Below are 26,369 nucleotides of genomic sequence, written 5' to 3' on the forward strand. Positions count from 1 at the left end.
TCCGGGAAGAAAGGCATCGGGGCGGGACGCTGAGGACCAGCGCGGCCCGCCCCGAGGTACCAATCGTCAAGCCGAGAGGGGCCGGGACAGGGTGGAGGGTTCCACGCGAGCCCGACGCTCTCGGCTGCCCGGGAAAGCACAGCCATCAACTCAGGATCCGACTCGGCCACAGCCGCCACGCCATGAGACGGGGGCTCAGCCGAGTCATCCTCTCCCGAGGACTCGTGCTCGCCTTCCGATACCGTGATCGACATCTGGTCCTCCGCAGGTGCACCGAAGGACAATACTGGACGCTCCGAAGAGGGCCCGGCATGACACGGCGGTAACACCACTGGCTGCGGTGCTGTAGAGGCGGCAGGGGCCCGCGGAGCAACGCTCGGCGGGGAAGCCCTAACCGTGACCCTCAAGTCACCCTGCCTACACGCCGACGAACCGTTACTCCGACCGAAGCCAGAGAAAACGGCCGCACGGGGCATAGGGGAGGGGACCCCCGCTCCCTGAGAACCAAGGAACGAAAGTCTCGACCTCAGCACCGCGATAGTCATGTTCCCACAATGAGAACATGAACCATCTACAAACGCGGCCTCAGCGTGCTGAACGCCCAAGCACGTGATACAGCGATTGTGCCCATCAGCAGGGACCAGGGAACGACCACATCCAGTAGCGCACAGACGAAATGCCATCTCCCCAGATGCAGGGTTCGTCTGTAAAGTCTAATAGAGGGGGAACTCACAGCTCTTTTGTGAATGAGACACACAGGGAGTGTCACGAAGTGTGTTAAACACACACACACAGGACCCGGCCAAATCGCAGACCAAACAATGTTGGGATTACAGCGGAACGCTGTCTCACAGCCGATGTTGCTGCCCGGACCCGGAAGCTCGTGGACTCGCTGCAGTGTCGTAGCGCCAAACACGGTAAGAGTGTGCTGTTTTCTTCTTTTTTGAAGATCTTCTCAGCCGTAGGACACCAAAGCTTGGCTCCGAAGCGAAAGACAGAGTGCGATTGCATCTCCTCCCCCTTTTATATGCCCCGGATGGGGAGGGGTGCGTTATGCAAATATCGCACGCCAATGTTCATTGGCTTGTTTTAGTCTTCTCGAAGCTGATAGGGGCTCTCTAGCGATATCCCAATTCGTCGGTCACTACTGACGTACGTCGAACGTGACCGACTGAAAGGGAACCACATTAAAATTGTTTACACATAAATTTTAAAGGCTTTCCTATATGGTATTTAGAATCTAAACTTTACAGAGAGAGAATACCATAACTTTTGTTTTTATGATACATGCACTGCCCTCCAAAAGTTTGGAAACACCCCTGGCAAAGTGTGGTTTTGGACGATATCAGCATAAATCCTTATCATTTTTTGGTGCAAATACATTAAAGTAACCTAATCATTTCACATTATCACTGAAGACCAGCAATAATAATTTTCATTTAGATTACATAATAATGACAATATATACATGTCAAAGTCAGACATGCCTCTTTGCCAGCTGTGATGCCTGGTTACTGGTTTAAACTTGGCCCAGGTTTGTACAAGATTTTTGGGTAGCACACCTTAATAGCTTTAACAATTGATTGCCAATTAAGTTTAGAATACAATGAACCAATTAGAACCTAGTTTAGGTCAAATAGCTGGTAATGGTGGATATTTTGATGAATCGAAAATGCAAGCTTTTTCTATGTATAAACTGTTTATGTAATAAAATATGTTTTCGTAGTTTGTGTTGTCCCTTTATCAGTGCAAAATTATCACAAATTAAAAAGGATTCATGCCAATATTGTCCAAAACCCCACTTTTCTAGGGCATTTCTAAAGGAGGGCAGTGTAGTGTTTTGGAGGGCAGTGTACATTTTCAACGAAAATGTATTTTTTATATTTTTCAGAAAACAGTCAAGTCATATATCACAAGAAAGCTTTCATTCTAAGAATTTTTCTCCATGCAGTTTATTTCATTGTGTGGCAATCATAGCGTCACATTCCAACTCCGATGACTGCTTCAATCAGCCACAAACAGCTAGAAATAGACAACATATACTATAATATTTGTCACTTTCAGCAGTGTTTTATGTAATTGCAAATGGTTTTCTGTAAAATGATACTGGGATATTGCATTTAAGGCCCCGGTATACTTATATAACATATATAACAAAATCGAAGAACGAACTGATGTGACGTCATTTCGAACAAAATCAGGCCAAAACAAAGTTCGTTTTGTGTTCTTTTTGGAAGTTTGAAACGGCTTGCCAAAGCGAACTTTCAGGAAAAGTTCGCTCCAGCTGCAAAATACCTTCGTACTAGCATTGGTCAGTGACGATAACGTAAGGTGTGCGCTGAGGCTCCTCCTTATAGTACAAAATGAAGTTGTGCTTGTAAANTAAGTTCAGCCAACCCAGAGTATGTTCCCGGTTAACACACAAGACATTCTCAACAGAGCGACGAATCGATGATTCACCATGGAAACAGACGCTAAGAAAAAGCGCGCCATTCTACTTCATTCTTCTTCTTTTGTTTAATGGCGATTTACATAACCTACTTGGTGCACATCACCACCTATTGGGTGGTTATGCAATCATTTTTTATTCTTAATATTGTTTGATGCTAATTATTAAATAAGATATCACATATATGATATGTATTTTATTATAGAAATTATAGCATAGAAAGTGTCCTGTTATAAAGGATAAAAAGCAGATCCATGTGTGAGATGACAATAAAATACATTCATATATTAGAATTGAATAAACAGTTATATAATGTATAATATAACATTGTGTATATAACTGTAACTATATAACAAATTTAGATACATTAATATAACCATATTGATAATATAACACACATCTAAATTCCTCTTAAGCTAACTAACCCTTTAACATAACCTGCTCCGGAGAGCAAGTTGCTTTGGTACTTACATACCCTAAAAGTTACCTCCGTTTTTGGAACTGAAAGTTGAGGTTATCCGCTTACTTACTCTTAAACATACCCAGGTATGTCACATAACCTGCTTTCTGGAATACCCCCCTGGTTGACCGGGAATCCAGAAAAAAGGCAAAATCAAGGCAAACAGGCATTAGATCAAAACCAAGACAAGGGAAACAAGGATTCCAGGGCTTAGAGTTGCAGTGTAACATAAAACTTACAATGCTTTGTAAAGAGTAAAGCCGAGTTCAGACTGCACGATTTAGCCCCAATTTTGGCTCGCCGACAGGTTTTGAGAAATCGCCGACAATGCCCGAAATCACAAGGTGTGTTCAACATCGGCTGCGGCTGGATGTAACCGATCGGCGAGATTAGCCGCGTGCAGGCAGGGAGGAGCTGAAAACGGAAACGTGAAGTCGGACACTTTCTGCTTCCCGTAGTGACGCTCACGCTGCGTTTGCATACTTTATCACAGCTGAAGTGAAATAAATGCAATATTTGACTAATACACTGATGTTTCGGAGACCTTTTCATTCAAAACTTTATGTACTGCTTACAGCGTCTGTTTTTACAAGAATAAAGTTCAACATAAGCATATATTATTTAAATAACAATGTAGTGGGGTCTACGTTTTTTTATCCTTTTTATTTTGATAAACATGACACAATACAACATTGCGACTACATGAAAAGAGCTTTAACTGTCATAAAAACAGATTTTTGAGCATTAGTGGAGTTGAAGGCATGACAATAAACACGAAACACACGTGATCGTTGTCATGCGGTGAATCCGGCCAATCGTGAAACAGCAGTGTCGTCATCAGCACTCGTGCAGCTCCTCTTGAGAAACTCATAGACAGTAAAAGAAATGGACACAGCGACCCCATTGGAACTCAATTGAGACAAGTGAAGCCCATTTTTAGCGATTTTCACTGTCAAAGTGACGCCAAAATGAATGGGAGTCAATGGGGATGCTAACGCAAGTGAAGTTCTGCTACAAGATGGCGGCACCCGGGCGACTTCAACTTCCGGTCGACTTCCTTGGGCACTGGAGAAACTGCACTGTCTGCCTCAGGCGGCTAATCTCGAATCGCTCTCGCGGTACTTTGAAGCCATACGTCAGTCACATGACGTCAGCGCTGTCTCAAGTCGGACAACATTTCTTACCGGCATGCACTGCTTCAAGTCAGCCGCCGATCGGTCTGTGCGGCGCTGCATCAAGTCGAACAAGCCTACAGGCAAATCGGTGCTCGTTCACGTGAGTGACAATCACACAGTGTGAATGAGCAAAGACGCGATCTGAGAGAATCGCTGACAAGTCGCCGACGCCCGTGAGATATTTGGCATGCTAAATATCTGGACCTGTCGGCGATTCAAAATCCTGCAGTGTGAAAAGTGTTCTGACTGAAAACTACATCGGCGATGACCGACAGCCAATGAGAGAGCAAGATACAGAGCAGCGGGGAGTTCGGGGAGGAGTTATAGACCACAACATCAGCAAGCATGGCTTCGTTTAAAAAAAAAAGGCTTCTTCTCGGTCTATTTAGACCCAAGAAATGGAAGAAAAATTAGTGGAAATTTGGAAGGAGCACCCGTGTCTGTTTGACATTTCATCTCAGTCTCACGTGAGAACTCCGGTCTTGCACGCGTGATATCGCGTTGTTTCCTTGTCACATCTCGCGTGAGTTTGATTGTAAAACGTAGTTTGCGTGCCAGACAGAGTTGTCGGCAATTCTTCCTATAGTAAAGTCATGCAGTGTGAAACCTTCTGTCGCCGATCCATCGTGCAGTTTGAACACAGCAGCGACTGAATGCTGGCCAAGATAGTCATGCAGTGTGAAAAGAACAGTGACTTGACTACTTTGAACATCGTGCAGTCTGAACTCGGCTTAAGTGCATGAACCAGGCTTTTTATAGACATGGCTAACAAACTAATGAGAAACAGCTGCAGATGATCAGTGCTGATACAGGGCAAATGATGCTGGGGAATGTAGATGGGATGGTAACAGTCTGTGATGGAGTGGAGTGCCTCCTAGTGGCCCTCAAGGGCACTCCAGCTGGTGGTCGTAACAGGTATGTTATTGAACCAAATATGGTTTAAATGTATTTTTTAATAGACATTTTCCATACCTCCTTCTTCTCATCTGGAGTGAGGTCTTGTTTTCCCAGCACATAGGAGAGTTTTGAAAGAGCAGCTTCTGTGGTCATATCAAACCCAGCGACCAAACCGGCATCACTCAGAGCCTGAGAGGGAATATTAAATTACACACTGCTGGAATTCCCCTACATAAGGCCTTTAAAGGCACAATGTGTAATTTTCGCTGCTAGAGATCACTTATTAAAAACAAAGGCGTAGCTTGATGAGGCAGTGAATGAGCGTGGAATCATGGGGTTTGGAAAACCGATGGAAAGCAATATATTAAAAGGTATGATTAAAATTAAGTTACATTTTCGCCTCCTTCTTCCCCGAACTTTGGTACAGTTCTATTTGATCACTTAAATTAACATTATTTTATTTCATTCTAATGAAATAGATGCAAGTTCTGACTTACTAATCATACAGGTAACTTTACTTGACGAATTAAAATTTAATTTAATTAGGGTAATGTTTTACTTGGTCAAAACAATCATAGTGTGTTGAGAGTTATGTTAATGTTACTCTGTGTGTTCACTCTGTGGCAGGTATGAGACACTTGTTGAACACTGCAGTAAGACAGATCAATATTAGAATAGGCTATCATATTAATAAAAGCTGGATGACTTGCGTTGCTAAATGGCATGAAAATAATTTTACGGTACATTATACGATGAAGAAAATGCTGTATTACTGTTACTGTGGCTATGCTAGCATTGTTTCAGAGGCATGTTATATTTGCCTGTCTGTTTCAGAGGCATGTACACTGCGTTCCAAATTATTATGCAATTGACATATCAGTAAGATTTCTGTACAATAAACATTCAGATTTTAGTTTTTCTAAGAAAATGTTTGTTTGTCTATTTATCCATGTCTTTTTCGATAACTGGTATCAATCTCAGACAAAATAATTGGCCAGATCTATGGAAACCCTACTTAGAGGTTGCTCCACATTATTAAGCAAGTCACAGTTCTCATGCAATATGGGGAGGAAGAAAGATCTTTCTGAAGATAAAAAGCATGAAATGGTGCAGTGTTGTGCAAAAGGCATGAAAACAACTAATATTGTGTGAAACTGAATGGAGATTATCGAATTATCATAAGATTTGTGAGTGATATAAAGCACAGCAGAACTCGGTCAGATAAAGGCTTATTAATGAAAGTTCCTGTCAAAAAAATGTATTGTATTAAAAGGGCAGCTATAAAAAAAGCCAGTGTTGAGCAGCAAACAGGTATTTGAAGCTGCTGGTGTCTCTGGAGTCTTGAGAACCTCACCATGCAGGCTGGCAGTTGTGCTTAAAGATGCATTTTAGACACCACTAACCAAACCTAACAAAGAGAAACATTTACAGTGGGTGTAGAAATACATTTTCAAACAGTTTTATTGCTGTGGTGTTTTTTTTGCAGCATGGGATAGTGCATAGTGCATTGTACAATAGTTCATTGTACTATGCACTATCCTCCTTTTTATACCATAGCTGAAAATGGCCAGTTATGAACTCCACATATCTTGCAAAAGTCATTTTAATACCCTCCATCTCACTTCCCAGTATTCCAGCCCAAATCATCACCCACCAGCTCCTTGCTGACGTCGCAGTCTTGTTGGAACGTGGAGCCAGCATGGAGAGCTTCTTGAGACTCCAGAGACACCAGCAGCTTCAAATACCTGTTTGCTGCTCAACACTGGCTTTTTTTATAGCTGCCCTTTTAATACAATTAATGTTTTTGACAGGAACTTTCCTCAATAAGCCTTTATCTGACCGAGTTCTGCTGTAGTCTAAATCATTCAAAAAACTTATGATAATTCGATAATCTACATTCAGTTTCACACAATATTAGTTGTTTTCATGCCTTTTGCACAACACTGCACCATTTCATGCTTTTCATCTTCAAAAAGATCTTTCTTCCTCCCCATATTGCATGAGAACTGTGACTTGCTTAATAATGTGGAACGACCTCTGAGTAGGGTTTCCATAGACCTGGCAAATTATTTTGTCTGAGGTTGATACCAGTTATCGAAAAAGACATGGATAAATAAACGAACAAACATTTTCTTAGAAAAACTAGAATCTGAATGTTTTTTGTACAGAAATCTTACTGATTTGTCTCTTGCATAATAATTTGGAACGCACTGTATATACTTTTCTTGATTTACCGCAAGTATACAAACATGTTATACTTGCAGTAAATCAAGAAAACATGCTGAGCTATATAACAAGTAGCTTTCTGTCGTTTAAAAAGTATCCAAACAGTTGATGTCGTTGACAGGCGACTCAGTGACACAGACCATTACACTGGTTAAAATATCTGATTTTCTTTGGATTTGAACATTGTTGGAAATATTTGGGATAATTCAAGTACACATGTATATAAAATATGTAACATTATTCTAGTGTGTTTTGGATATTGTAGCATATGTACAAGTATCAGAACAGTCAATAAACTTTGGAATTTTCAGAATGCTTTTAGCCTCCTGAACGGGCTATATAAATCATGGATCGGCACCGGCCGGTCTAAGAAAGACAGGCCCTTTGGCACTTTTGTGGACCCGCTGAGGTTAAATAGACATCAAAGGGCCCCTCATGTGGACTAAGTGCCAGATCACATTCCAACACACACCGCACACACAGACACACAAACATGCATTGAAGACTGTATGTGTAATTATGCCTAAATGTAACCGCCGTTGTATGTCAAATTGCATATAGTTATTCCCACTGTATAAGCTTAGCTGGGATTGTAGTTGTGCTAGTGTAATTTCTAATGATACTATTGTCTGTAAACCATAACTTCTTTTATATGCTTTTCTTACATAACAAGCTTGGTTTCTATGTAAAACTCTATTTACACCTCATTCAGAGATGTTTGTCACGTAAATGCACTGTTCTATTTTTAATGGTACTGTGAAGGAAAATGTACCCTGATCTAACATATCATATATTATGCAAGCTTTGCCCGCCAACATTGCCACGCATCTATTGGCCTTTCCAACCAAGGAGGTGTGTTGGCTTGGTTTTCCATAAAAGCAACAACCTTTCCTTTATCTCTCGTTTTCCCTCTGAATCATCCATCGCCCTCTCTCGTGCATGTCTCTCCCGGACGTCTCAGGCGACTGCGCTCCCATCACGTGCTATTCGGCATCGGGAGGACCATCTTCTTGTCACAAGCTTTGCTTTTGTCAAGCCGTTCTCTTCTTTCTTTTCCGGTTATTTTATTCGCCAGTTAAACCTCGTTTGAAAACCCTGCCTGAGGAAACCCTCTCGGAAAGGACCAATCACTCCAAGCCAAGCGCACTGAAACTCTCCGAACTACTGCACACTGACTTGAACCTATATGCAAATATTAATTTCCTGTATTTAGATGAATAACCTCTGTAGTAGTAGTTTTCATATAGTAAACACATTATATATCCATGCTTTTTGTTCTTTTGCTCATTCACTAAAACCCAGGTCACTTTAACGTTTTTCGATCCGGCACCATTTCTTTACGCTTTAATGCTAGAATAGATGTTTATTCTCGTGGCCAGAGAATAACCTTCCTTTTTTTAATAGTCTGTGAAACAGTTTGCTGGACAAACTGGGATAGACAACTATTAAGCTAGAACTGATCATATACGTAATTGATTATAATTCGTTGTAATTGATTCACATATATGTGCATAATTCCCTCTTGGGTCGATATATGTATTAATTAATCATAAAGCTTTATGATTTATTATATTCATATGTTTCACCCATAAATTAATTAAATAACTGTACAAAATCACTACAATATTTTAGTCCAAAAATCGTTCATATTATGCCTTTTAGCAAAGTCCCATACCTGGCCAGTGGCGTATGAGGTTGTGACCGTACCCTGGAGGCACTGAGTGCAGTTGATCATGATGAGTCCTCTCTCCGACGCTTTACGAATCTCATCCAGCAGCTCGATGTCGTTGTCAGGGGCGTTACCGCTGCCATAGGTCTCCAATACGATCCCATCCATAGACTGCAAGAAGGCCTTGACCTGATGAGAAAATGGATCTCATTTAAACATCTAAACATTTAAACATTCTAAAAGTTCAGCCAAAAATTTAACTTCTGTCATTATTTACTTATAATTGCAAAAAAATAATGAACATGTCCATGCACTGAATGAAGAGGTTTGGCAAAAATAAGTGTGCAAATAAAGACAGACATTACCACACAGCAGAGATGGAAACTCAAGTCTAAGTCGCAAAAAAAAAAAAAAAAACTTCCGACTTGACTTGGACTTGTGAACAACTGACCCGAGAATTGAGTTGGACTTGAAAACAGAGATGTAAAAAACATAAGTCATTTTGGTACAGCATTTCCAATTATGTTCTCTCTTTACTATCCCACATGACAGCATGAAACACAACATTTTACTATTCATTCTTAAAGGTGCCCTAGAACTTTTTTTAAAAAGATGTAATATAAGTCTAAGGTGTCCCCCGAATGTGTCTGTGAAGTTTCAGCTCAAAATACCCCATAGATTTTTTTTAATTCATTTTTTTAACTGCCTATTTTGAGGCATCATTATAAATGAGCCGATTCAGGGTGTGTGGCCCTTTAAATCTCGTGCTCCATGCCCCAAGAGCTCGCGCTTGCCTTAAACAACATAAACAAAGTTCACACAGCTAATATAACCCTCAAAATGGATCTTTACAAAGTGTTCGTCATGCAGCATGTCTAATTGCGTAAGTATGGTATTTATTTGGATGTTTACATTTGATTCTGAATGAGTTTGATAGTGCTCCGTGGCTAAAGCTAACATTACACACTGTTGGAGAGATTTATAATGAATGAAGTTGTGTTTATGAATTATACAGACTGCAAGTGTTTAAAAATGAAAATAGTGACGGCTCTTGTCTCTGTGAATACAGTAAGAAACGATGGTAACTTTAACCACATTTAACAGTACATTAGCAACATGCTAACAAAACATTTAGAAAGACAATTTACAAATATCACTAAAAATATCATGTTATCATGAATCATGTCAGTTATTATTGCTCCATCTGCCATTTTCGCTGTTGTCCTTGCTTGCTTACCTAGTCTGATGATTTGGCTGTGCACATCCAGACGTTAATACTGCCTGCCCTTGTCTAATGCCTTTTATAATGTTAGGAACATGGGCTGGCATATGCAAATATTGGGGGCGTACACCCCGACTGTTACGTAACAGTCGTTATTATGTTGAGATTTGCCTGTTCTTCGGAGGTCTTTTAAACAAATGAGATTTATATAAGAAAGAGGAAACAATGGAGTTTGAGACTCACTGTATGTCTTTTCCATGTACTGAACTCTTGTTATTTAACTATGCCAAGGTAAATTAAATTTTTGAATCAAGGGCACCTTTAATTCATTCATTCTCTGTCAATATGTGCCAGTGTGACGGTCTTGCCTGGGTGGTCTTCCTGCTGCACAATGGGGAACACGTAGAAATAAAGGAAACAGCACGGAGAATTAAAATCACTTCCACAGCATGTCTCATTATCTCTGCTTGTTTATTTAAAACAGTTCTTTCTTTTTTTAATCTTTTTAAATCAATTAAATCTTTATGCATTGTGATCGTATAGTGTTAACAATTTTCAATTTGACAACTTCAATAGATATTTCAATGAATTTATCACAAATAAATGAAAAACTGAACAATTCAATTCAATTAAATTGGATGAGAAGGGTAAACATCCCCACCTAGCGGCGAATTTATATAATTCCATTTGAACTATTAATTAATACATTAAACATTAAAACAACACATCTTATAACATACCTGCACAATGGGGAACACGTAGAAATAAAGGAAACAGCACGGAGAATTAAAATCACTTCTACATAAAACAAAGACAGTGCACAAATTAATTACGAGTAGGCCTCGTATTACAAACTAAAAATAACTCAACATAAAACAACACATTCGACGCCAAACACATATCAACAGTTGTGTAAGAAGTTCACTGCAGTATAAATCAGCAATAAAGCAGTTAGTTATGCGTTTTTAATCATTTTAACTTTTAAATCTCCAGCTGCTGAAAATGTGCGACTTACCCACAGCATGTCTCATTATCTCTGCTGTGGGTGGTCCCTATTTCACGTGCTATATGCCATCACGTAGCAGACAGATGGCGCTGTCCCCATTTATGCATTAATTTAACACTTTTACACACCGTTACATGCACCCCCCTTAAATTATGCTAAACTGGGGAAGCGCCTATACAGTAGAAAACTTAACACAAGAACTAGAAAAAGGGAGAGAGAGAAAAAAAGAAACTGATAGATGACAGTGTGACCGTCCTTGACAAATTTCAGCATAAATGTCAATTACAAAATTCCTCCATAGGAAGTATGCAAGTATGGACCGGTACCAAAATCCAGACTTAACATAAAGAGAGCCCTAAACACTTAAAGAGATGAAATTACTTCTTAAAAGACTATTTAAACTAAACACCTTATAAGTTCTCTTTACATCAAAAAGAGAAACACTGAAGGTGATGAATTGCACAAACAAGCATCTCACAGATATCTTTGTGGAAATGGTCCTGTGTACTAATTTGGTTGATTGGATATTACAGGGTCAACTGTATCCGGAACAGGGTTATTGACTATGTGTGAAAGTGGAAAAACTGGCAGGGTCAAGGGGTGCTGAGAGGAACTCTGATCTAACTCATCGTCAGGAGGTTGTTCTTCATCCAACAAATGCGGGACGTCACTTCCCTGTTCGGTGCATACAGAGCTACTACGGGTATCAGAGTCTGCTTTTGAATTGGAATTGTGCACATCCAAAGAACACTGAATTTCAGACAAAACAACTGAGTCACCATCATTATCAGGGCAGCTGTGCTGATCAGACTGCATAACCCAGTGAGCTGTTCTCTTATCACTCTCGGGATGATCAGGCAAGTCTGTAGTTGAATCACTTGAATGGGACTTGGATGGTAAATCGACCCCATCTTTGTACAGAAAGTTAACAGGGAGTAAGAGATTCCTGTGCACAGTCTTTTCTCTGCCTGTTTCAGTGTCTCTTATCCGATAGACATTAATGGGTGATCTCACTGACATCACTTCGTAAAGGCTGGACTCCCACTTGTCTGCAATTTTCCGTTTGCCACGCTCACCAACGGTTCGCCAGAAGGACTCTGTCACCAACAGTCAAAGGTGATCCTTTCACTTTACGATTGTAGATCCTTGCATGCCTAGCTTGCTCAGTAGAACTGTGCTTCTGTGCAATTTTCGCAGCTTCGCCGAGATCACATTTGAGCCTGGATACGAAATCTGAATATTTAACAACAGTATCATCCTTGAGAACATGCTGAAACATCACATCGATTGGAAGACGTGGAACTCTCCCAAACATCAGATAGAAAGGCGCAAAGCCTGTGGTCTCATGAACGGTGCAGTTATAACAAAATGTCAGCATCTGCAAAGACTGTGGCCACTTGGCTTTGGACTCGGGAGGCAAGGCTCTTATCATGTTCCCTAAGGTCCTGTTAAAGCGTTCTGTGATCCCGTTTCCCATCGGGTGATAAGGAGTGGTGTGCGACTTCTTGACACCTGACATATTCAACAACTCCTTCATTAATTTGCTCTCAAAGCTTGGACCTTGATCCGAATGCACTCGCCGAGGGAATCCGTAAACACAGAAGAGACCATTCCATAGATGATGAGCAACCTGTTTTGCAGACTGGTTCTTGCAGGGAAAAGCGTAGGCTAATTTAGTGAAATGGTCTGTCGCTACCAGAACATCCACACTCTTGTCACCCCGCTCTGCTGTCCAGAAATCGATACAGATCAGTTCCATCGGCTCAGAGGTATGTATGTTCTCAAGAGGAGCACAATCTTTCGGTTCAGGAGTCTTTCCTACAATACATCGCATGCAGTTTCTTACATAATTTGCTATGTCATGTTCCATCCCTAACCAAAAGAACCGTTGTCTGGCCAATGAAAGAGTCCTGGAGCGCCCTTGATGACCAGCTGCATCATGCAGACCATGAAGCACTTGTTGTTTCAGAGCATCTGGGACAATGAATTGATGCAACTTTTTGTTCATTTGGTTGTCTCTTTTGACTTTAAAAAGCATGCCATCTCTGATAGTAAGTTTATTCCAATGCTTGAGAAGCTTTAGGACAGTACGAGGCTCACTAGCACGTTCACGCTTGTCAGGACGTCGATGTCTCTGAACATAAAAGAGTGCTCTACTCACAGCGGTGTCCTGTTCTTGTGCAGCTGAAAGTGTGCTCATATTAAGTGCGGCAGGCTGGTCCACATCAAGGAAGTGTGGAATGGGGTCCACACCCATGAATTGTCCTACACCTCCAGAACAATGCGCGTCCAATACAGCAGCAACATCCTGCGAACTCAAAGCACCTGCTGTTGTCTGACATCGACCGCCGACTCCAGTCGATCCAGAAGAATCGTCAGCAGGACTCAGTACTTGACAGTTAGTAGTAAGTCGGAAAGAATCTTGGACAACTTGATCTACAACTCCATCAACCTGACTGAGCAAAGACTGGTAAGGTTCAGTTACGAGTCGATGGCTTACACTGGACTGGACAAAAGGTTCCCTGCTCAACGCGTCTGCGACTACGTTCTTAGAACCAGGCACATATTTCAGGTCGAAGCTGAAGGAAGCTAGCTTAGCAACCCAGCGTTGCTCACAAGCATCTAGTCTTGGCTTGGTGAGTATGTAGGTGAGGGGATTATTATCCGTCCAAGCTATAAAATGACGGCCCTTCAACCAATAATGGAACTTGTCACATATCGCCCACTTAAGTGCGAGAAATTCTAGCCTGTGAGCTGGGTAATTCATCTGAGAACGTGATAGCGTCTTGCTAGCAAATGCAACTGGCCTGGCCAAAGTGCCACCCTCTGGGATCTGGGAAAGAACAGCACCCAATCCATCAAATGAGGCATCTACAGCTAGTATGAAGTCGCGTTCGAAGTTTGGGTGAGCCAGCGTCACGCTCGAGAGAAGATCCTCTTTCAAAGTGTCAAATGCTTTCTGACATTTGTCCGTCCAGTCAGTAGGTGAGAGTTTGACGCACACAGCTTTCGAGTTGAGCTTCCTCCTTCTGCCTCTAGAGCGTTTTGTGTCTGTTTTGGCGATAAGATCGAACAGAGGCTTTGCTTTGGCAGAACATCTCTCTATAAAATGTTGATAGTATAGTACCATACCTAAGAATGATCTGATTTTTCTATGGCATGGAGTGATTCCATCAGAGTCCATCAAGTCAACTGCTTTAACATCCGTAATGGCCTTTATTTTCCCAGGGTCAGTTTTAACACCATCTTCACAAATGACATGGCCAAGAAACTTGACTGACTTTCTCAAGAAATGGCATTTTTTAGGGGAAAGCTTGAGATTGTGGGCCTTGAGTCTTGAGAACACCATCTCCAGCCTTTCAAGAGCAACCTGTTCGTTGGGAGCAAAGACCATGAGATCATCAAGGTAGCACAATAAACTGGTGAAATTCTTGTCACCAAAGATCGACATCATCATACGCATGAATGTAGCTGGGCTATTGCAGAGGCCCTGCGGCATCCTGTTATATTCGTGTAATCCAAAAGGAGACGAGAAAGCAGTGTATTTCCTATCGTCTTCGTGCAAAGGAACATTATAGAAACCTGAGGTAAGGTCCATAGTCGAGAAGAAAGCATTCCCTCCAAGAGCAGCTAAGGCGTCTGACTGGTGTGGTAGAGGATGGGCGTCTTTTACTGTTCTGGCGTTCAACCAACGAAAGTCTGTACAGATCCTCAGATCACCATTCTTTTTCCACACCAGGACAAGAGGAGAAGCATACTCACTATTTGATTTTCTGATAATGCCCTTCACTTCCATTTCATCCAACGCTACTCTCAGTTTCTCATAATGGCCTGGAGGTACACGACGGTAGGGGAGACGAAAGGGTTTGTCATCCACTAAAGCGGATCCGATGTACAAAATCTTTGGCTTCACCACAATCCATCTTGTTCCTTGAAAATATGGACTCATATTTCTTGATAAGATGGAGTAATTTTGTCTTCCAAGAGGAAGACACTTCACACGCCGTCAGATCTAGGTCTCTCAATCCCAAGTCATTCAAGGTTCGCACCATCTCATCCTCAGATTCCTGGGAACCATACTCATGTTGAAAGTGTTGAACTTGAGACTTAATGTACTCACTTTCTGGAAGATCTTCCACAGCAATGCATGGAGAAACATCTGCAATCTTTGCATTTCTTCTTAATGTCAACACACTGTTAGTGGGATTTATAACTTTAACAGGTATCCAACCATCGCCCCATAAAGGTGTAATGACTCGGCCTACCATGATCTGCTTAGGGCTGCATTTGGATTGGGTAGCTCCACAAGCACTGTACTACCCACAGACATTGCAGTGCTGACAGGAAGCTTGCCCCATACAAGATGTTCACTCTGCGGTTGAAGCGTCACACTATGCTTGAGCTTAACAGTACCTACTTTTTCAGGTACATGATCGCCTTTCCATCTCTGTGTGTTGGACAGCAAGGAAATGAACTCCAAACTCTCGCTCTCTCCATTACCACTTGGTAGTGAGACCAATTTCCAATAGTCATCTGTATTCTTTAGGAGAGTCAGCAGGCTTTTGATGGCGTTACTGCCCAAGATCATCTCATCTGTCTGGCCTGGAACGATCAGCACTGGTATTATCATTTTACATCCATAAACACAGACAGACAGATCATACATTGCTGTTGGTGTGACTCGATGACCACCACATCCAATGATCACAACATCATCGGCGGGACATTTTGGCAACTTAGAAAAGCTCTCCAACAATCTTGCTTCAGCTGCCTCGCTGAGAGTGCAGGCCATTGAACCACTGTCGAGTAATGCAGTGAAAGATGGGCCATTTTCAACAGATACAGTTGTGTAAAATAATGAATCAGCTCTGGGGACTCGTTGTATTCCTTGAAATACAGCAGTTTTATCAGGTGAGACACTGGGTTTGTACTGCTCATATACAGACTCATAATCTTGTGTGTCAAAGATGGGAGGGTTATCAATCTGGTCTGTACTAACCTCCCTTACGCACAGACCTGCTAGTTTTCCTGTGTGGGCTGAGGCGATTGTCGTCTTCTCCTAGGGCAGAAACGTCTGGAGTGACCTGGAGACTGACACTGAAAACACAGTTTGTGCTCACGGCAATGTGTTAAGGCAGAATGAGCAGCATCATCGCAAATAGCACACGGCAAAGCATCCAAACCTTCAATCCTAGGAAGTCTGTTAAAAGGCTGGTATTTAGGATGAGACTGAGGTCGGTTAGTATTGGTCAGCAGGACTTTCTCAAGCATGTCAATGACCTTTTCAAGAGCAGAGAAATCTGTGCTTTTTTGTTGTTGTTCGCACACCGTGGGAGCGGGCACCGGAACTGTGTTAACATCAATCTTGTTGACTGAAACTCTTTCACTTTTGCTGCGATGCACTGTACTTGTAGCTTTGAAAGACAAATCAGACTGGTAATCATTAAGTACAGCCTGTACTTCGTGTGCTGACCACTTGTCAATCGGTTTGGACCTGAAGGTTAAGGCCAAATCTTTACTCGGGCAGTGTCTGATAAACATGTGCACTATTTCCACGCTGGGCTTGTCAAGTGTTTTACCTCGCTCTCGCAGGCATTCTGAAGCGACATCAGCCGCTTTGTTGAGTCTCAGCCAGTAGTCGTATGGATTTTCATCCTCCTCTGGCAAGGTAGTGTAAAAATCAGCAAGAGGGACAGGCGAATAGTGGTTGCAGCTAAAATGTTTACGCAACAGGCTGTAGACAGAATTTGGACAGACAGTAGTCGAGGAGTCACAGTTCCTGATCCAGAATTTGACTACATCTTTTGCTTTACCACGCAAGTGTACAAGGATTTCTTCTACATGTTCTTCGGCACTCATGTTGTTCTTTTTGACAAATGTCCTCATCAGATCTTCCCATTCTTCAATTTCAATTGTGTCAGAACCATCTCCTCTGAATGAAGCTGGCTCCTTGACTTTTCTGTGCTGAATTACTTGGTTTTGTGACAAATTTGCAATGCTTGAAGAGCTTGTAGCCTTATCATCTGGGTGTTGTCTATTCAGGGTGTCAGTGCTAGAAGGACTAAGATGAGATATAATGTTGTCTGCCAACTGTTGACCAATCTGATGGACAATTGAACTCATTTGTCCTAACATATCAGGTACACTATGTTCGACATTAGGTGTTGACGTGATCACTTCACTAGGTTTATGAATGACATTTGACTGCATGTCTGATGCATCACACTCTGCGCACGCAGTGCACACCCTTCTGGTAATGCCAGGTCTACTATCACTATTGCCAGTATTGGGGCTGTCCACTGAAAAGGGAATTGGTACACCTAAAACCCCTCTGCCTCTGCCCACTGGACTAGGAGTGAATTGGTCAGGCAAATATCTATTGCTGTCACTCATTATGGACATTAAAATGTGCTACAAGTGTACATACATAAATAAACAAACTTCAAAATTAAATGATCAGAGTGAAAAGTCCAATAAATTGAAAAAGGATAAAGCAAGGAGTCCCTTATGGAAAGGCTGTGAACCGATGGTGAGCTGTTGAAATGATGAAGGATCCTTCCAGAATACAGCAACACAGTAATCTTTAACAACTTGCTTGAAGACGTGACCCAAAGCAACACAGCGGCATCACAACTTCACGGCACCAATGTGACGGTCTTGCCTGGGTGGTCTTCCTGCTGCACAATGGGGAACACGTAGAAATAAAGGAAACAGCACGGAGAATTAAAATCACTTCCACAGCATGTCTCATTATCTCTGCTTGTTTATTTAAAACAGTTCTTTCTTTTTTTTAAATCTTTTTAAATCAATTAAATCTTTATGCATTGTGATCGTATAGTGTTAACAATTTTCAATTTGACAACTTCAATAGATATTTCAATGAATTTATCACAAATAAATGAAAAACTGAACAATTCAATTCAATTAAATTGGATGAGAAGGGTAAACATCCCCACCTAGCGGCGAATTTATATAATTCCATTTGAACTATTAATTAATACATTAAACATTAAAACAACACATCTTATAACATACCTGCACAATGGGGAACACGTAGAAATAAAGGAAACAGCACGGAGAATTAAAATCACTTCTACATAAAACAAAGACAGTGCACAAATTAATTACGAGTAGGCCTCGTATTACAAACTAAAAATAACTCAACATAAAACAACACATTCGACGCCAAACACATATCAACAGTTGTGTAAGAAGTTCACTGCAGTATAAATCAGCAATAAAGCAGTTAGTTATGCGTTTTTAATCATTTTAACTTTTAAATCTCCAGCTGCTGAAAATGTGCGACTTACCCACAGCATGTCTCATTATCTCTGCTGTGGGTGGTCCCTATTTCACGTGCTATATGCCATCACGTAGCAGACAGATGGCGCTGTCCCCATTTATGCATTAATTTAACACTTTTACACACCGTTACACCAGCATTATTATATTGTGCGTGACGCATCTGAAGGCACGCGTATTGTTCACCCATTGGAAAGGTGCTGTTATATAAATGAACAACATACAGGTCCTTCTCAAAAAATTAGCATATTGTGATAAAGTTCATTATTTTCCATAATGTAATGATAAAAATTAAACTTTCATATATTTTAGATTCATTGCACACCAACTGAAATATTTCAGGTCTTTTATTGTTTTAATACTGATGATTTTGGCATACAGCTCATGAAAACCCAAAATTCCAAAAATCTCAAAAAATTAGCATATTTCATCCGACCAATAAAAGAAAAGTGTTTTTAATACAAAAAAAGTCAACCTTCAAATGATTATGTTCAGTTATGCACTCAATACTTGGTCGGGAATCCTTTTGCAGAAATGACTGCTTCAATGCGGCGTGGCATGGAGGCAATCAGCCTGTGGCACTGCTGAGGTGTTATGGAGGCCCAGGATGCTTCGATAGCGGCCTTAAGCTCATCCAGAGTGTTGGGTCTTGCGTCTCTCAACTTTCTCTTCACAATATCCCACAGATTCTCTATGGGGTTCAGGTCAGGAGAGTTGGCAGGCCAATTGAGCACAGTAATACCATGGTCAGTAAACCATTTACCAGTGGTTTTGGCACTGTGAGCAGGTGCCAGGTCGTGCTGAAAAAACAAAATCTTCATCTCCATAAAGCTTTTCAGCAGGTGGAAGCATGAAGTGCTCCAAAATCTCCTGACAGCTAGCTGCATTGACCCTGCCCTTGATAAAACACAGTGGACCAACACCAGCAGCTGACATGGCACCCCAGACCATCACTGACTGTGGGTACTTGACACTGGACTTCAGGCATTTTGGCATTTCCTTCTCCCCAGTCTTCCTCCAGACTCTGGCACCTTGATTTCCGAATGACATGCAAAATTTGCTTTCATCCGAAAAAAGTACTTTGGACCACTGAGCAACAGTCCAGTGCTGCTTCTCTGTAGCCCAGGTCAGGCGCTTCTGCCGCTGTTTCTGGTTCAAAAGTGGCTTGACCTGGGGAATGCGGCACCTGTCCACCTGTCTGACTCAGTCCACTGCTTCCGCAGGTCCCCCAAGGTCTGGAATCGGTCCTTCTCCACAATCTTCCTCAGGGTCCGGTCACCTCTTCTCGTTGTGCAGCGTTTTTTGCCACACTTTTTCCTTCCCACAGACTTCCCACTGAGGTGCCTTGATACAGCACTCTGGGAACAGCCTATTCGTTCAGAAATTTCTTTCTGTGTCTTACCCTCTCACTTGAGGGTGTCAATGATGGCCTTCTGGTCGGCAGTCTTACCCATGATTGCGGTTTTGAGTAATGAACCAGGCTGGGAGTTTTTAAAAGCCTCAGGAATCTTTTGCTGGTGTTTAGAGTTAATTAGTTGATTCAGATGATTAGGTTAATAGCTCGTTTAGAGAACCTTTTCATGATATGCTAATTTTTTGAGATAGGAATTTTGGGTTTTCATGAGCTGTATGCCAAAATCATCAGTATTAAAACAATAAAAGACCTGAAATATTTCAGTTGGTGTGCAATGAATCTAAAATATATGAAAGTTTAATTTTTATCATTACATTATGGAAAATAATGAACTTTATCACAATATGCTAATTTTTTGAGAAGGACCTGTATAGAAGTATCTGGAAAACTGGGAGAATTCAAGGGAGGATTGGGCCAGTAGTACCTCATCGACATAAATGGCAGTAGTTTCACCCAGGACGTGGAAAGCGCAAGTCATCATACTTCATTTATACCAGAGAGTTTGAATGCTGATAATTTACTAACTGTGAACAAAACTAGCCTGCTAATTATCGATGAAATGATGCGTGAGGCGAGCAGTAACAAAGTCTTCATCATCAAGATATCAGTGCGATTTATATTATGCAGAATTAATTAATTTTATTTCAAGGAAAATCCAGCAGAACCATTAGCTTAAACACCAATTATGTTTAAAAAACCCTCGGGATGCCAATCAAGTCGCTGTGCTAGGTCATCAAATGTATTCTGTCTGTCACTGACTTAACAAGTTGCAGTATGGTGACTAGGAAAACTGTGTTTCCCTTTCAAGGGAACTCGCGCTGCGTTAGCCGCTATGGGAACGCCTCTGCGTGATGTCGTCATGAAGCACGTATGAAATCTGTCCAATCAGGAGACGGAACGTCATAGGCGGGTGACGTCACTGACCAGGAACCATAAAGCCGGCCCGAAAACACTCTCATTCAGCTTCTGTGTCTTCAGCAAGCGCTACGTGTGATTTGTCCTGTCTATTTATTGTTGTCTGTGATTATGGCGAGCGAACAGCATTTCAGGAAGTGTGTTTATCCCTGCCCGCGTTTTACCCTGGAAGTGATACATATGGAATGTGTGTTGTTTGTTTGGGAGTGCAGCATGCCCAGGCAGCTCTCGAGGGGGCTGCCTGTGTGCATTGCGAGCAGCGCTGCGCTCTCGCCGAGCTCTCTCTGAGGAGGGTGCTCAGGGCTTGGGTCCCGCTTCTGCCGAGGCAGGGCGGCGCCTTGGGTCTTGGGATTTGCATATGAATGTAGCAGAGGGGTTTGAGACGGGCCATGCCCTATCTTTGCCTCCGTCTGCTGCATCTAAAAAAAATAAAAATAATAATGTATCTATTTCGGAGGCAGGAAGCACGCATTGCGGTTTCTTCCGCTCTGGTGGATACAGTCACATTAATGGTGTCTAGTGCTGAGGAACTGTATGTTGTTAGCGTGGCTATGGGAGAATTTGAAGACTCGCCACTTCAATCTCCCACGAGAGTTTTTACAGTTTTTTCCGACCTCCACACTGAGGTGTCGGGGTTGTGGAATAAACTTTTTCTCATACTATATATTTTACATCATAATGTGTGGGTATGAGAAAGCACGGTTATGGTGGCTGTTGGGCGGGCAGCCAAGGCCAGGTATGAACCTCTCGCACAGACAACACCAGACAGAGCGTTGCTATCCGTATTTCCCCTCCGAGGAGCTGGAAGGCGGGGCAACGCTCGCTTGAAATTCTTGAAGGCAAGACGGGTCTGAGGACCGTCACTGCTATTAGAGCTTCGCCAGAACCAAAGCCTGACAGTGTTCACCTCATCATACGGTGCCTGTCTGTCCTTTGGTGCCCCCGCGGGGCATTGTGCTGGTTGCACAAAACTCACCAGGGCCCAACGTTGAGAGGCTGGTTCCCTGTGTAGTTTTTCCTTCCAAAGCCAGACGGCGTTTACCTCTTAATACGGTACCCATCTGCCTTTGGTACCCTCAAGGGGGTGCTCTGCTAACCCCGCTGTAATGCCGGGGTGCAGTAATCCCTCGCGAGTCACTCGAGGGGTGGCTCGCATTCTCTGTTGCAGCCAAGCCAGTTGTTCCCTGCCGGTGCGCCGATTCAGGGCATTGTGCTGGCTGCAGAATACATATTAGGGCCCAGCCTCGAGAGGCTGGTTCCCTGATTAGTTTTTCTCTCCAAACAGTCAGATGGCGCTAACCTCAATTATATGGTAGCTATCTGCCTTTTTTGGTGTCCCCAAGGGGCGCTCTGCTGACCCCGCCGCAACGCCGGGGCGCAGTAGTTCCCAGCGAGTCACCCAAGGGTGGCTTGCGCTCTTCATGGTAGCCCAGTCAATTGTTCCCTGCCGGTGCGCCGATTCAGGGCATTGTGCTGGCTGCTTAAATGCATATCAGGAGCCAGTCTTGAGAGGCTGGTTCCCTAAAAAAAAAAAAATCCTGAGGGTGGTCCTCTCCGGAGTTAGATGGCGTTCACCTCTCTTACGGTGCCCGTCTGTCTTCGGTGCCCTCAAGGGGGCGCTCTGCCAATCCCACTGCAGTTTTGGGGTGCTCTGGTTCCCTGCATGTCACCCGAGGGTGGCGCGCTTCCTCTGCAGCCATGTCAGTTGTTCCCTGCCAGGGCTCCACTTCAGGGCACTGTGCTGGCTGCATACACACTACCAGAGGCCAGTCTCGAGAGGCTGGTACCCTTAGTAGACTTTTTGTCAGAGTGAGAAAAGTCTGTCAAAGGTATCTTAGTGGGTCCTGCACACAACGGGGTTCTATCCTCTGTGGTGAACCCTGAGCAGGCTCTGGTAATGGCACAAGAAGTAGAGACACTCTTGCGAAAGGAGGCTATAGAAAGGGTCCCTCCTCCCAGCAGGGAGTCTGGGTTTTACAGCCGCTATTTCATTGTGCCAAAGAAAGACGGAGGATTGCGTCCGTTTTTAGATCTACATCAGTTAATTCGAACAGTAGCAAAGCTCAAGTTCAAAATGCTGACAATAAAACATATTGTGTCACAAATCAGGTCCGAGGACTGGTTTGTGACGATAGATCTGAAAGACGCATACTTCTATGTATCAATCCTTCTGCATCACTGGAAGGTCCTGAGGTTTGCTTTTGGGGGACGAAGCATTCCAATATCGGGTTCTTCCCTTCAGCCTAGCACTGTCACCCCGCACCTTAACACTCTGAGGTCTGAGGTATCGCCGGCGATACCACCGCGTTTTTTTTCTTACCAGTGTGAAAGAGACTCAAAATACTCTGTCAATGTTGCACATACAATTAAGAGTTATACACCATTTTAATCTGTGGAATATCTTCTTTTATTTGTGTACACTCAGAGTAAAAACAAAATGTTGTGCTTTTTGTAAAATAAAGAAAACTAACATGATGCGTGATCTCTCGTCTCCCTCTGAACGAAGTCCAATCTGATAGTTCTCAGAAAATGAACTGTAACTTAGTGAATACTAATCACAAAAAAATTAAACTTATGTCTAAAGAAACGTTGAAATGTCAGGTTTTAAATCGTGCAAGTCAAAAAAACAAACATTTTGTGTTTATGTAATCTGTATGAAAAGAGAGCCATGTCAGAAGTCTGTGATTCAGCTCATTATCCGCTAATGCGGCCACGCCCACAGAATGAGCGCTATTCAGAGGCAAATTCAGAAGCAATACATGCATACATCGTCTCAATCATGTATTTATTATCTTGAAAAGCTTATCTGGATGTTAAAGCCATGGTTAGCTAGCTCTAGAAGACATGCAGTTAGTTCCTGGTTCTTCTTCTTCTTTATATGGATTTGTGGCCTAAAGGTGCACAGAGCGCCCTCCGGCTGCAAGTATGAATTGAAAACACAGTATCCAGCACTCATAGTGATGATATATAGAATAAATATAGAATAAATATTACTCCTCTGTATATAAATTTGACATAAACATATAAGAATCCATCAATATTTCTCCAAATGTGCATGCTTTTAAGCTAAAAGCCTATATGAAATGCCATAGAGGTAACATAATTGTTCAGACACTTTGCATCACAGAAATACATTATATTTTAAAGAATATAATAGAATACCATTATTTTAAATTGAGCTGTGACATGATTACAGAGGGTTTTTTCACACCCTACCTGACTGAAAGGCCTCATTAATATGCAAGTTATTTCAGGTCATTATTATGTGATTCTTTTGTCTTCTCAGGTGTAAATGGCCCATTATTCATGATGATTCACGCCTCCACGCATACTGTGTTTCTTGACAAAAACTGACTTACAAAAACTAAATCAATATATTGTTTTATATGAAGGAGTAGGCAGCATAATTTTTACATAATTCTGAAGCAAAAACTCTAGTCTACAACCTCCAATACCCAGAAGTCTTATGAACACAGATTTAATATACTTTTTTTGGCCTTATTTCAGTGACTTAAGTTTTTTGTTTTTCAATAACCACGCATAAACGTTATTCCTTCAAAAACACAAACATGTACATACATGTTCCTCGCATATTATGGTAGCCTAGTTTGTGTTGAATACAGTGTAATGACTTGTGTCATTAATGTGTTTATGAACAAATTAAAAAAGCACAAATGTCAGGGCATGTCAAAACTTCTCCAGGCCCCAAATCAGCCTCAGACTCCAGAGGGTTAACCAAATGTGTAGATCTGGCTTTGACGCCCTTGCGTATGCAGGGCATCCGCATTCTCAACTACACATACGATTGGTTGATTCTGGCTCAATCAGAGCAAATGGCGGTTCAACATCGAGATGTTGATCTCGCTCACATGAGAAGGTTGGGGTTGAGACTAAACGCAAAGAAAAGTGTGCTTTCTCCAGCTCAGAGAACCACTTGTCTGGGCGTGGTATGGGATTCGTTGACTATGCGAGCCCGTATATCTCCGGCTCATATATCATCAATTCTCACTACCGTCTCGGACATAAAGCAAGGCCAGTCACTCACTGTCAAACAGTTTTAGAAACTGTTAGGTCTGATGGCAGCAGCGTCCAACGTATACCTTTTGGCCTGTTGAACATGAGACCACTGCAGTGGTGGCTAAAACCAAGGGATTCTCACTGAGGGGGAATTTGTTTCTCATGATCAGAGTCACACGGCGCTGCTTACGTGCTCTAGATATATGGAAGCAACCTTGGTTCCTATCCCAAGGACCTGTGCTGGGGGCTCTCAGTCATCGCGTCAAGCTAACGACAGATGCATCCCTCACGGGTTGGGGGGCGATCATGAGTGGTCGCTCAACTCGAGGTCTATGGCAGGACCATCGTTTCTCTTGGCACATAATTGCCTGGAAACGATGGCAGTATTTCTGGCATTTAAATACTTCCTTCCAGACCACAGAGACCAACATGTGTTAGTCAGTATAGACAACACATCAGTAGTCTCTTATATAATTCATCAGGGGGTCTGAGATCACGCCCGCTTTATAGACTGGGGAATCAGATTTTCCTGAGGTCCCAAGGGAAACTGCTGTTCCTACAGAGCAGTCTATATCCCGGGGTACCTGAATGTGGGAGCAGACATTCTGTCGAGGCAGAGGCCGAGGCCCGGGGAATGGAGACTTCACCACGAGTAGTTGAAGTTCTTATGGAGAACTACGGCTAAGCCCAAGTGGATCTGTTTGCGTCTCAAGAGACGACTCACTGTCCACTGTGGTTCTCGATTTCAAACCCAGCACCTCTTGGGCTGGATGTTATGGTACAGCTGTGGCTGAGGCTACCGCTGTACACTTTTTCCCTGATTGCTCTGCTCCCGGGAGTTCTGGAGAGAGTTCGCCGGGACGGGGCCACGTCTCATATTGGTAGCCCCTGTACTGGCCGGCCCGAGTATGGTTCTCGGACCTGGTCTCTCTCCTAGACGGGTCTCCATTGGAGATTCCGATCAGGAAGGACCTTCTCTCTCAGGCGGACGGTCTAATACTGCATCTCCGCCCGGAGTTATACAGACTGTGGGCGTGGCCTCTGAGGGGGCACGTCTCATAGACTCCGGTCTCTCAACTGAGGTTGTTGAGACCATACTCCAGTCCAGAGCTCCCTCCACGAGGAAACTATATGCACTAAAGTGGAGATTATTCACTTCTTTGGTGTGAAAATCACCAGTGGGATCCAGTCAACTGCCCGGTTAGCGCAGTACTGGATTTCCAGCTGGACAGATTTTCTTCAGGGTCATCCCCCTCCACGCTGAAGGTGTACGTGGCGGCTTTAGTTGCTTACCACACTCCTTTAAGTGGGGTATCTTTGGGGAGACACCCGCTTATTACTTCGTTTCCTCCGTGGCACCTTGAGGATTAGACCTGCAGTACGCATAAGAGTTCCTGACCTGGGATTTCTTTCTATGGCTTTCTTCGAACCTTTCGAAAGTAGTGTCGGAAAGGTTCTTAACACTAAATACAGTGTTTCTTCTAACTATTTTCGTCTCTCAAGAGATTTGGAGACATTCAAGCCCTTCGGTTTCTCCATCGTGCCTCGAAAGGGATACATTCCTAGGTTCTCACTAATACTGCGAGACCTATTGTACTGCAGGCCTTCTGTCCTCCT

The 26,369-nt window shown here is 42.7% G+C and overlaps 1 protein-coding gene across 1 annotated transcript in view; it reads right to left on the reverse strand.

Annotated features, from left to right (window-relative positions):
- Positions 1 to 4,756: 4,756 nt before the first annotated feature.
- The window catches only part of LOC125248671 (60 kDa lysophospholipase-like), a 62,964-nt gene continuing 41,351 nt past the window's right edge, over positions 4,757 to 26,369 (reverse strand). The window contains exons 10-11 of the mRNA XM_048160781.1: positions 8,883 to 9,065; positions 4,757 to 5,170 (exon numbers count right to left, since the gene is read on the reverse strand). Coding sequence (XP_048016738.1) covers positions 5,024 to 5,170; positions 8,883 to 9,065 — 330 coding nt within the window. The 3' untranslated portion in view covers positions 4,757 to 5,023. The remainder of the gene's footprint in view (positions 5,171 to 8,882; positions 9,066 to 26,369) is intronic.

The sequence above is a fragment of the Megalobrama amblycephala genome, linkage group LG1, assembly GCF_018812025.1.
Source record: "Megalobrama amblycephala isolate DHTTF-2021 linkage group LG1, ASM1881202v1, whole genome shotgun sequence".
NCBI classification, from domain to species: Eukaryota; Metazoa; Chordata; class Actinopteri; order Cypriniformes; family Xenocyprididae; genus Megalobrama; species Megalobrama amblycephala.